The sequence below is a fragment of the Lepisma saccharinum genome, chromosome 24 (genome assembly GCF_977018435.1).
Source record: "Lepisma saccharinum chromosome 24, izLepSacc3.1, whole genome shotgun sequence".
NCBI classification, from domain to species: domain Eukaryota; kingdom Metazoa; phylum Arthropoda; class Insecta; order Zygentoma; family Lepismatidae; genus Lepisma; species Lepisma saccharinum.
The window spans coordinates 40864207-40876791 of record NC_139252.1 but is presented as its reverse complement, the minus strand read 5'-3'; the positions used below and the strand labels follow the sequence as shown (position 1 = coordinate 40876791).

The 12585-nt window shown below is 44.0% G+C and overlaps 1 protein-coding gene across 1 annotated transcript in view; it reads left to right on the top strand.

Moving 5' to 3' along the window:
- LOC145978161 (carbonic anhydrase 1-like) overlaps positions 1-12352 on the top strand; it is a 43416-nt gene extending 31064 nt beyond the window's left edge. The window contains exon 7 of the mRNA XM_083110600.1: positions 12248-12352. Within this exon, the coding sequence (XP_082966726.1) occupies positions 12248-12352 (105 nt within the window). The remainder of the gene's footprint in view (positions 1-12247) is intronic.
- The last annotated feature ends 233 nt before the right edge of the window (positions 12353-12585 follow it).

Below are 12585 nucleotides of genomic sequence, written 5' to 3'. Positions count from 1 at the left end.
ACACTACCAGAATCTCCGGTGGTTGATGCAGCAAGGGGTCGCGGTCCACGCAGTTCACCGCATCCTCAAGTTCGAGCATTCTCCGTGGTTGCGTCCATATATTGAAGTCAACACCAAACACCGCACCGCAGCCACGTCCGAGCTTGATAAGGATTTCTTCAAGCTTATGAACAATGCGGTGTTCGGGAAAACCATGGAGAATGTACGGAATCGTGTAGATGTGAGGCTAATATCAAACAAAGCACAATGTCGCAGGCTCGTAGCAAACCCGTTATTCAAATCGGGGACTATTTATAACGAACAGCTTGCTCTGGTGCATATGAGGAAGAGCGAGGTGAAGCTCAACAAGCCAATTTATGTTGGCGCCTCAGTATTAGACCTGAGCAAGCTGCACATGTTTCAAATATATTATGGGATACTACGCCAGCACTTTAACGACAATATTAGCCTACTCTACACGGACACGGACAGCTTGGTGTACCACGTTCGCACAGCCGACGCGTACAAGGATATGGCCACGGTTCCATCTTTGGTTGACATCTTCGACACCTCAAACTATCCCCAGCCGAACCGATACGGCATCCTGGCTCGCAACTGCCTGGTGCCTGGCAAAGTCAAAGACGAGAAGAAAAGTGATTTAAGTCTCGAGTTTGCAGGTCCTCGCGCCAAGGCCTATGCCATCAAAGCCGAGGGCGGCGCTACCAAGAAGGCCAAGGGTGTCAGCAGACAGGTGGTTCGGAAGCATATCACATTCGAGGACTTCGTCGATTGCCTCAAGACCAGGTCGTCGGTTCTAAGAGCAGAACAGCGCATCCAGAGCGTCGACCATGTGTTGACCACAAACAAAGTTAGAAAAATTGCGCTGGATCCTAATGACGATAAGAAGTACGTCCTCGAGTGTGGTATTCACACATTGTCGTGGGGGCACTATCGCTTAGCAAAAAGCAAAACCTGCAACATATGTCCATCTTCAACAAAAGATTCATAAAAACAAAACAAAACAAAAAAAAAAAACATTTTGACTGTCATTACAAAAAACTTTGACCGTATTCTTAAATAACCAGCATGCCTATGAATTTGTTCGGTTTCAAAAAACAGATCATTATGGAAACCATACCAGATCATGAAGTCTTACCTTCCGTGTTACCTAAACTCAACGGTCTGTTGATCATTCACCTCAACAGCATTTGGACGAAACTGAATGACGATGTGGGCAAAATGTTTTATGTTTTTAATAACAATTTACATTTCTACGAAATTCCGATCGACGGGAAACTTCAAATCACCGTGAATCCGGAAAACGCAGGCGAAATCAAAATTTCTACCGGCAAGAACATTTTTCGAATCAAGCACGACAAGATGCTTTCTAATATTACGTACGATGTGTCTGCAGGAGATTATTTTTACATGGAACTTCTCGGAGATTACGACAAACTCATTCCTCTTTTCGTAGAATTACGAATCGTTTATCCTATTATAAATAACCGTTAACCAAAAATGCCTAACGACATTTTCGGCAACACCAAGCGTGTAGACCACGCAGAAGAGATTCTCATGTTGGACATTCGAGTTAAGAAGTTGAGGACCGATTTGATCGCTTTGCAGGAAACCTTAAACAAAAGTTTAGAGTCGGAAATCGCTACGCTCCAAACACAATGTCTCGACCCCATTCTGAAAATCGATTCCGAACTGAAGACGCTGATAAAAAATTATGTCGACGTACCTTCTTACGACAGCGTTCAAAATATACAGTTGAGCGTGGATTCGCTTCAAAATGATTTGGCCAAATTACAGCAATTTCAATCGAAAAATGAAGATTTGGAAAAATTGAAACTCGAAATCGAAGAACGAACTTCCGCAATAGAAAAGAATTTCTCCGAACTTCAAACCGCCGTGAACGATATAGACGCAGAACGCTTACATGTCGTCGTTTCCAAATTACAAGAAGAATTCACCGGCACGTTGGAAGAAATTAAATCCAAGTTACAGACTTTGGAAGATACAATGACGAACCTACCATCGTCGGACGAACTGCAGGTCATCGGTAAAAGCGTCGCGAACATAAAAATTCAATTGGAGGCGTATCGAGATTTCGAACACATTCATACCACCATCGCTACGCTTCAGGCGTCCTTGGAATTGATCAACGAAGAAATTAAAAATATTCACGCTGAAACAAGAGCGTTGACGAGCATTCAAGACACGTTAAGCACGGTTCAGCAGAAGATCGAATATTTAGAAAATTTGAACGTCGAAACGAATCTTGCTCATTTTCATCACGTACTCGACAACATACAGGGTGACTTGGAATCGTTACGGACGAGCGTGCCTTCGAGCGAAGATTTGGAAAAATTGAAAACGGCGGTGACGGCACTATCCGATTCGAGCGACATCAAAAGTTCATTGAGCGATCTCGAGAGTAGGGTGGCCAATCTCCCCACCTCGAAAGAATTGCACGCTTTGAAAAGAAACATATCTCGAATGCTGAAACGACTAGAAACGGAAACGGCGAACGTGGAACAGATTCGAGACGAAATTAGTTCGCTGGTGTCGACGCTGCCCACTTCGCAGAGCGTCGCCGACCTTCACACGCAGTTTACAGAGATGCGAAGCATCGTGAACGATCTTACCGAGAAGAGCTCGAAATTGAATCAAGTCGAGAACCTTCAGAACATCGTCGTCAACATCAGAGATCAAGTCGGAGTGCTGGAATCCACGCAGGAATCGACGCTGGCCTCTTTCGGTGCCAAGTTGCAAGAACTCAATGAAAACTACAAGGAGTTGAACGTGAAAGTGAAAATCAAACCGTCGTTTTCTGCCGTATCGGATACCATAGTCGAGCATTTGCTGCCCATCGAAAATAAACTCGGACAAGTTCACAGTAATCTGCTCGGCGTCGACACTAAATTCGCTAAACTGCATTCTCTGCAAGCCATCGAAATCAACAGCGTACCCAATCAACAGAGAATCTCCACGTTCGTCGAAGGTAACAAACTGTACATGTTACATCCTTATCATCCGTACTACAAGTTTCTCCTCGATGGCACGATTCAGATAAACGAATTTTCGTACTGGTCTCACGGTAGAAAAGCTAGCGTTCCCACCATGACTTTGATATCGAATCGTGGTGTCCAGAAAGCAGGAAACATTCCTCTGGCACGTTGGAACGAAACGCGCAACATATATGAAATACACGAAGACGAAGATCTTACCGTTTTCGACGTGAGTGCCGGCGATAAGCTGATCATTCAAAACACGAGCGAAGTGCCACCCTCTTTGAATCCCATCACGCTTGTGCTTCTCTTGAAACGTAATCTCTAAAAAAAAAATGTCTAGGCAAGCCATCGTCGAAGAATTGCATAAACCTGCACGCCGCAACTACGAACGTTTGGCTGTGGTAACCAAGGGCATCGATGACCTCTGGCAAAGTGACCTCGTGGAGATGAGTAGCGGCAATTTGAAAAACATACATAAATTGAACAAGGGCAACAAGTACCTTCTCACCGTCATAGACACGTTTTCGAAATTCGCATGGGCTCTACCCTTGAAAGCCAAAACGGGAACATGCGTCACGGAAGCATTCAAGACAATTTTTCGCGAAAGCGGTGGCAGACGACCACGGTTTCTGCAAACAGACAAGGGGAAGGAATTTTATAACGCTGTATTCCAAAAATTTATTCAAAAACACAAGATTCAACATTATTCGACCTTCAGTCACATCAAAGCCAGCATCGTGGAAAGATTCAATCGAACCTTGAAAACACACATGTGGAAACGATTCACGCTTCGGGGAAATTACAAATGGGTCGACATCCTACCGGAACTCGTCGACACCTATAATGATACGGTACACAGAACGATAGGCATGAAGCCAGTTGACGTTACGAAATCTGACGAGCAGCGTTTAATTTCTACCGTTTACTGCCCAAAGTACACACCCACGACAAAAAAAGCTAAATACAAAATTGGAGACCAGGTGAGGATCAGCAAATTCAAACGCACCTTCGAGAAGGGATTCACAAAAAATTGGAGCACGGAACTTTTTACGGTGGTTCGAGTTCTACCCGGAAACCGACACACGTATATAATAAAAGATAGTAGCGGCGAGATTTTGAAAGGAAGATTTTACGAAGAGGAACTCTCTAAAACGAAACACCCCGACACGTACCTCATCGAGAAAGTATTGCGTAGGAAAGGTGACAAACTGTTTGTCAAATGGCTGGGACTTCCGGAAAAGAGTTGGATCGACGCGAACGAAGTGATCTTGTGAGTACGTGGAACGTGGTGAAGCGTCTACCGGATCCGGAATGTCAAACGAGAAAAAAAAAGAACGGCAAGTTGCTTCCCGACAGCATCCGCTGTCTGATCGTAGGTCCTTCGGGGTGTGGGAAAACGACACTGCTCGTGGACAATTTTCTCCTCGCACCGAATTGGTTAGATTGGAAGAACAGGCACCTGTACGTGTTCTCGAAAAGTTTGGAGCAATCCAAATACCAGCAACTGATGAAACTGTACGATGGTCTGGACATTGCAACGTTCGCCTCGGAAATAAAACCACTCGACGATTGTCGTGAAAATTCAGTTGTTGTGTTCGACGACGCCATCCTGGAAAATCAAAATGAAATTCGCCATTTTTTCACGCAAGGTCGTCACAAAGGAATGGATTGTTTTTACCTAGCTCAAACGTTTTCCAAAATTCCAAAACAGTTAGTGCGCGACAACGCTAATTTCATATGTTTGTTTCGCCAAGATCACACCAACCTCAAGCATGCGTACGATGACTACGTAGGCGGAGACATGAACTACAATCAATTTTCGGAACGCTGCTGCTCTACTTGCTGGAACGGTGACGATTTCGGATTCGCGACGATCGACATGACGAGGAAACCCAACGACGGAAAATACAGAAACAAAATCAACGACTTTCTAAACGTTGCAACGTTGTGAGAAACGACGTGTATAAATTACGTCATGACGAAACGAAAAATCGAGGACGAAAATCTCAAGCTTCGCGATTACCTCGCGAAACGCTTCAAAGGTTGGAAATCCGAGAATCGCGGATTCTACGAAGAGAAGAAACGTCAGGATCAACCTGTGATCGATGCCATCAGCGGTCTAGGTAAAGAAATTAAAAATGTCACGGAACAAAATAAAAATTTGATCAACGAACTCGTACCGCTCGCAGCTAAAAGTTACGCCGTACCCACGCCCATTTCGAGCATTCCTTCGACACCGTTCGAACTGAAGGATGCACCGGCACGACGTCGAGCTATTGGTAGCACGTCTTCGGATAAAATCGAGTTGGGACCTTTGGCACGAGACTACCTGAGCACGGGGAAATTCGACAAGGATGAAGTGTTCGGATTGTATCCCAGCCTGGAAACCAACGAAGGCGGCGGTGTGGTGTGGAAGATTGGGAAATCGAAGGTGACCTTCGAAGGCAACGACATTAAAGTCAATTTAGGCGACAAGGATAGTTGGAACAGGTATCCGGGTACGGTGGGACTGTGGGAACTTGTCGCCAAAAAGCAGCCGAAAGATTACACCGACGAAGATTACCAGAGTTACAAGGAAATTCTGATCATGACGGATGCCTTGTACCAGAACAACGACGCCTCGCAGAATAGGGTGAAATCGAGCAGCGGCGAGAAGTACAGGAATCTCATCAAACCGATTTGGAACCAGGTCAAAACAGGCAGCGGCGTCAAACGCTACAACACGTTACCCAAAGAATTCGTTTGGGTGGACGACGTGAGGAAGCTCGTGGACCGATTGTTGGTGATAGCCGGCGAAGAGAATGCAGGCAACCGTAATTTCTACAACGAGAAGGTTGGCATCGTGGACATGATCAGCACGAAACTTTCCAACTTCATCGTGAACGACGACAAGGGCATAGGTTACCTGATCAAAATCATCAACACGCTGCCTCCGAAATTTTGGAACGTGGCCGAAGGAAAGGGACTCGTGAACGACATCATCAACAAGTTACCTTTCGAGATGCATTTACCTGGCTACCAGTACTGCGGACCAGGTACCAAACTCGAGAAAAGATTGGAGAGAGGAGACAAGGGTGTGAATCCGTTGGACGCGGCATGCAAAGATCACGACATCGCCTACAACACCACGCAGACGGATCTGGACGCACGTCACGAAGCAGACAGAAAGTTAGAGCACGCAGCTTTCGAAAGATTCGTGAGCAGAGACGCATCGCTGGGTGAACGGGTCGCCGCACTGGGTACCACCATCGCCATGAACACAAAACAAAAATTGGAGTGGGGTATATAAATAACATACAGTAAAAAAAACAACATGGCTTGCATAACTGATTTGCCGCACGAACTACTATCTAAAATATTCAAAAAGGTAGTTAACGGAGATGTTAATAAACTTGTGATCATAGCTAGAACGACGCCGGCATTTCGCATGGGATGCGAAATAGTTCTCAAGGACCATCTTCGGGAGATCAGCGGCCTGAGGTGCGGTGATCTCAACATTCTGCTTTTGGCTGCAGGGGAAAAATTGAACGAGAGGTTAGATGAATTGCACGAGGCGAGGCAGGGAAGAAGACGGTATACTGATGATTGGCGTAAGTCCAAACAGGAAACTGAAGAAATCATCACGCACATTATCGCGTTCTCCGAAGCACGAACTTTCTTCCTCTGTTAAAAAATCTTCGATACAAATCGTTAAAAAAGAAAATATATATAAATAACACGCATCGTGAAAAAAATAATCTTCGGTATAAATAACACACATCGTGAAAAAAAAAAAATTAAATTTCTCTAACACACACACTGAAAATTTCTCTTCTTCGATATGACAACTGAAAAAATGTGTGACCTCCAAGCATTAAAACAAATGCTAAATTTGTCAGTCGAGTATGTAAAAATTCGGGAATTGGAAGTCGACAAACCTTACACGATAACTTCCGGTTCAATTGTTTCTACCCAGTATGGTCCCAAGGTACGCCTGTTGCTCAACGCACAATACAGTCTATTTTTACCAGATCGATACGCTAACATGTTATCGGACGAGAAGCTATCTATTTTAATCGAGAACAAAACTCAAATCGTGTACAAGGGGACAAAGGAACTTCTTGGCAAGAAAACGAAGCACGTAATAGAATTTGTGTAGCGACTGCGGGGCCGTGAAAAAAAAAATCTCAGAATATTTATATATAAATAACATACCGTAAAAAAACTACACAAGAAAAAAATATCAGAATATATATATAAATAACATACCGTGAAAATAACACATAGAGCATCAACATGAAGCCCAAGGGTGTCGTGTACCAGATACCATACTCCAATCTGAAAAATCTAGGTGCCCTCGATGGGTTACTCACCAAGAAACAACGTGAGAAGAAACGTTCTTGCTTGTCGAGAGGACATGGAATGAAATTGCTGCTCAGCACACCTCAATTGAGACGGTTGCAGCGTTCGCGGAAACAGCAAAAGATCGGAGGTTTCATATTCAGCATCCCGGCCATCCTAGCAGCATTGGGGGCCGTTGGAAGTTTGGCTGGCGGAAGTGCCGCCATCGCGAAAACCGTCATCGACTCGAAGAAGAACAAAGCAGAATTGGAAGAACAGAAACGTCACAACCTGGCCATGGAGAAAAAAGGAGGCAAGGGCGTGATGAGAAAGTTTAAAAAAAAGAAACAACGGCACTCACCAACCGAGACATTGAATCTCTGATCGGACCGTTACAAATCAAACACTTCAGAGGAGTTTTCATGTCCGACTCGTTACCTTCAAGCGTGAAAAGAAGAGAATGCGGAGTAGTCAACTTGGACGGTCAAGAAAATCCAGGCACGCATTGGATATGTTACCACAAAAACAACAATAATAAAGCATTCGTTTTCGATTCTTTCGGAGGTGTTCCACCTACAAATTTAATTCATTATCTGAAAACGAACAAAACCTCTATATACTACAACGACGAACGCATTCAAGATTTCGGAGACGTGAACTGCGGTCATCTCTGCCTCTCCGTGCTCGCGTTTCTCTCTAAAATAAATAACCCTACGATCGAGGATTTCCAGAAAGCATTGTGGAACCTCAAACAGCATCACTAGGATGGGCGTGTTCCATCTCACGAGCGAATCTTCAATCTTGAAACTCACGCTGCACGACGACATCGTCTATCCTAAATCCGTGGCTCTGCGTGCATTCTACAGCATGTACCTCATACCTAACGTCACGCAGCACAACAACAAAATTAGCGTCGGAAGCGAACACATCGTCGTCACGCCAGGCCAATACAATCTTTCCACTTTGCAAGCTCAATTACCCAAAGGCACGTACTTTTCTCAAAATTCGGTCACGCACAGAGTGGAAATCCTATCCGCGACGGAGACCGTGGACCTGGGCACCATGGGAGAACTTTTAGGTTTCGAGAACGACACCAGACTCGAAGCTGGCATCAAGCACGTAGCAACCAACATTCCTAAATTCTTGGCCATAGAAACTCTGAACGTACACTGTAACGTGGCCGAAGGTATGATCACGAAATCTTCGGACGGATTGTTAGGAAGTCACAAGCAGACGGGAATCATAGCCACTTTCAAACCAAGTTCCGAGTTCATGGAACCGATCATCTACACGCCCTCTTCGCCGATCTATTTTCCAGTATGCCGCAACCGCATAGACGACATAGAGTTGGTGGTGACGAATGAGAAAGGAGACGTGGTGGATTTCGCAGGTGCCACTACGACGGCCATCGTGGAGATCAACGTATAATAAATAACCATACATATAAAATGGAGCAAATCGAAAGTTACGAATTGCAATCTTTCCCTCCCAACCGTCGCACGTTCGCCAATCTCAACGAGGCCAACAGGGAGATCGAATACGACGTGGACGTAGGCGACGGGTTCGTTCATCCTCACAGAGCGGACCTCTACCTTCAATTCGACGTGGTGAAGAAAGAAAGCGGAGACGCGTTTCCTGCAGCAGCAAACTTGATACTCGTGGACAACTTCGTGCCTCACCTGTTCTCGCAGGTGGAGGTGAGGAAACACAACACCGTCATCGACAGAATAGATTATCCAGGCATCACGTCGACGGCAGTGGGAACATTGAAATTATCCAAAACGGACGCAGCGTACTACCAGGCCGGGGGATTCGAAGCCGGGGCCAAAATATCAACGAGAAGTCACACGGTGCTTTTTCCCATGCGTCTGCTGCCTGGTTTCTTCTCGGACTACAAGGAGATCATGTGGAAGGGAGGACTGCGCGTCACGTTTCGAAGAGCGGCCAACGACAACGACGCACTGATGCGATACGCTACTTTGGGTCCGGACGGCACCACGCCGCTGCCCAACACTTTACCCGAAGCGGCCAAGTGCGTCATCCGGAGCATGGAATTGAGAATGCCGGTGGTGGAATACGAAACGAACTACGCCCTCAAGTACAAAGCGGAGATCTTGAAAAGTCCGCAGGTGCCGATTCATTTTCACGGTTACCAGTGCGTACAGAAGATGGCATCGGGAAGTCACATGGAATTCGACGTGACGACGCAGTTCAACAACATACAGTTCGACATGCCAGATTTCGTCGTAGTGCTTTTTCAGACCGGGAGGGACAAGAATCAGGAAAAAGATTCCAGCAAGTTCGACGACTGCAAGATCAAGAACATTTATCTCAAAAATGGACGCAACGAAGTGTTCCCGCGCGAGAATTACAACCTCGATATGACAAAAAACGATTACCTCAAACTTTACGAAGCGTTCTCGGCTTACAAACGCGTGACCGAGGGAAGCGTGGACATGTACTACACGCCCAGCGAGTTCAAAGCACGGAGACCCATGACCGTCATCAACACATCTAAGAGAAAGAAGGTTGTGGTCAACGATCGAACCAACATCAAGATCGTCTGCGAGTTCCACGATGCCTTGCCCGAGGATACCCTATGCAGTGTCATCCTGATTGCAGAGAAGTCCTTCGCCTACGACGTGAAGAACGAGAGGGTCACAGAGCAGTTTTAACAAGTTTTTTAACATCTTTTCTTGCACAAATAAGAAATTTTTTGTACTAGCACAATCAGTTACAATAGCACAATACGAATTTCACTAGTTCAGATCAGTTACAAATATCAATTTTATTAGTTATCAGTTACAATATCTATTTTGCACTATAGCACGAGACAATCAGAAAATTTGCACAAAATTTGTTGTTGTTTTTACACGTGAAAATTAACAATAAAATTTCTTTTTTTATCGTTTCAGATGCTGTCGAAACATCAAAAACACATACACACACTAGAAAAAAAAGCATGCAACTTTATTTGTAACACACACATATTCTCCATCTTCATCAAGAAAATATTATAATAAACATAATTATTTTTATCTATATCTCACAATAAAACTCTATATCCAAAAATATCACAACATCAAATAACACTAGAGTCGTTAGTACACGTTGCATGCATTACGGAGGTCCTCTGTAGGGTTTCATGGAAGTTTGGGGAAAAAAAAAACACGTGAAACCCTACAGAGGTGCGGTTATCTAGAGCCGTAGCCGTTAGAACCTTTTTGGGTTGGGCACCACGCACCCTGGCGGGGTTAGGGGCCAGGAATCTTAAAAAAAATAAAAAAAAATTATTTGTTTTGCTCGCGTCACAATACAAAAATAATAAGAAGCACCAGCGCGCGCACGTGTGTATAGCACATCGTGTTTCCCCCGAGAGAGGTTTACAAAAATCACGATAGGTCTCTCTTTTTATCTTACAGCAATGTTGGCATCTCTATTTTTTTAGTTGCAAGTAAATTGCCAACACACTCTAGTTAATAATGCTACATATTATACGCACACACGCACACGCATACTATATTACCATCCATCCATCCATCTCTTTCTCTTTTACGGCAGTATATATTTGTTGCCGGCTCTCCTTGCCCAGTGTATGTATGTTACGCCAGTATATAAATTGGCTAAACCCCCTTGCCAAGTAAAAAAAAACTGTAGGTAAATATTAGCGACATTGTCAGTTGTTTAACTCTTCCCTCTCTCTCTCCTCTCTCTTTTTTTGTAAAAAGCTATGGCAAAAGTACTAGTAGGTTGGCAAATTGCTTTATGCACTGTAAAGCAAACCTCAAGCAAGGTTGCCAGCTCCTTGCTTGAGGTTAAGTTAGACCAAAATAAAAACCTTGGTGACTTTTCGACTAAGATGTTGGCAATACTGCGAGCACACAAGATTGCCAGCTCCTTGCTTTAGGTTAGATTAGACCAAAAAAAACCTTGGTGATTTTTTCAGGTAAGGTGTTGGCCACACTGCGAGAAAATAAGGCTTATGCCTTACAAAAACAAACCATTAAGGCGAGCCTCAAGCAAGATTGCCAGCTCCTTGCTTTAGGCTAGGTTAGACCCAAAAAAAAAAACCTTGGTGATTTTTTCGAGTAAAATATTGGCAACACTGCGAGAAAATAAAGTTTATGCCTTACAAAAACAAACCATTAAGGCAAGCCTCAAGCAAGATTGCCAGCTCCTTGCTTTAGGCTACGTTAGACCCAAAAAAAAACCTTGGTGATTTTTTCGAGTAAGCAGCTGGCAACACTGCCATCAAATGAGGCTCATGCCTTACGAGACAAATCCATTAAGGCGAGCCTCACCGAGCCTCAATTGATGACGTTCAACTCCCCCACTTCCTCTACTAGAGCTGAACAAGCAATGTTAGAAACTATTTCAGGGTGGCATGATCGACGCTGAACAAGAAATGTTAGAAAATATTTCAGGGTGTCATGATAAGCTCTGAACAAGCAATGTTAGTTTCTATTCGGCGTGTCCTGATCGGCGCTGAACAAGCAATGTTAGAGACTATTTCAGGATGTTCTGATCGGCGCTGAACAAGCAATGTTAGAGACTATTTCAGGGTGTCTTGATCGGCGCTGAACAAGCAATGTTAGAAACTATTTCAGGGTCTTGATCGGCGCTGAACAAGCAATGTTAGAAACTATTTCAGGGTGTCCTGATCGGCGCTGAACAAGGAATGTTAGAGACTATTTCAGAGTGTCTTGATCGGCGCTGAACGATGCTAGTTTCTATTCCAAGGTATCCTGATCGGTTCGGCACAAGCAAAGAGTAAACGGTGGAAAAGAGTAAACGCCCATATTGATATCCTCCAAAGGAAATAATATTTCAGAACAATAAAACCGGATAAATTAGGAACGATTGATCTCACTATGAACATAAATGCCGTTTTTCTGCAAGTAACAACTAAAATGTTTAATTTATATCCACAGGTAGCAGAGTTCAGGAAAATAAGGGATAACGAAGGCCAACCCGTTGAACACAACTTCAGGCCTACACAGCCTCTCAACGGGCGGAGGATTTTATACAATCTGTAGCGACTTCGAGAGCTACAACGATTGTAGAGTTGTGTGAGCAGAAAACTGAACTGGAAATATTAACATCATTAAAATTTTCAGAAAAATTCTACTTTTTTGAGCTGATCTACAATTACAAACTTAATTTTACTTTTACGAGTAAGTTCTCTAAATTTTAAAAGTGGACGTAAATTTTTAAGACAAATAAAGGAATATAAAAATGCAGGTGTAAAATCTTTAGTTGATTTTTCAGA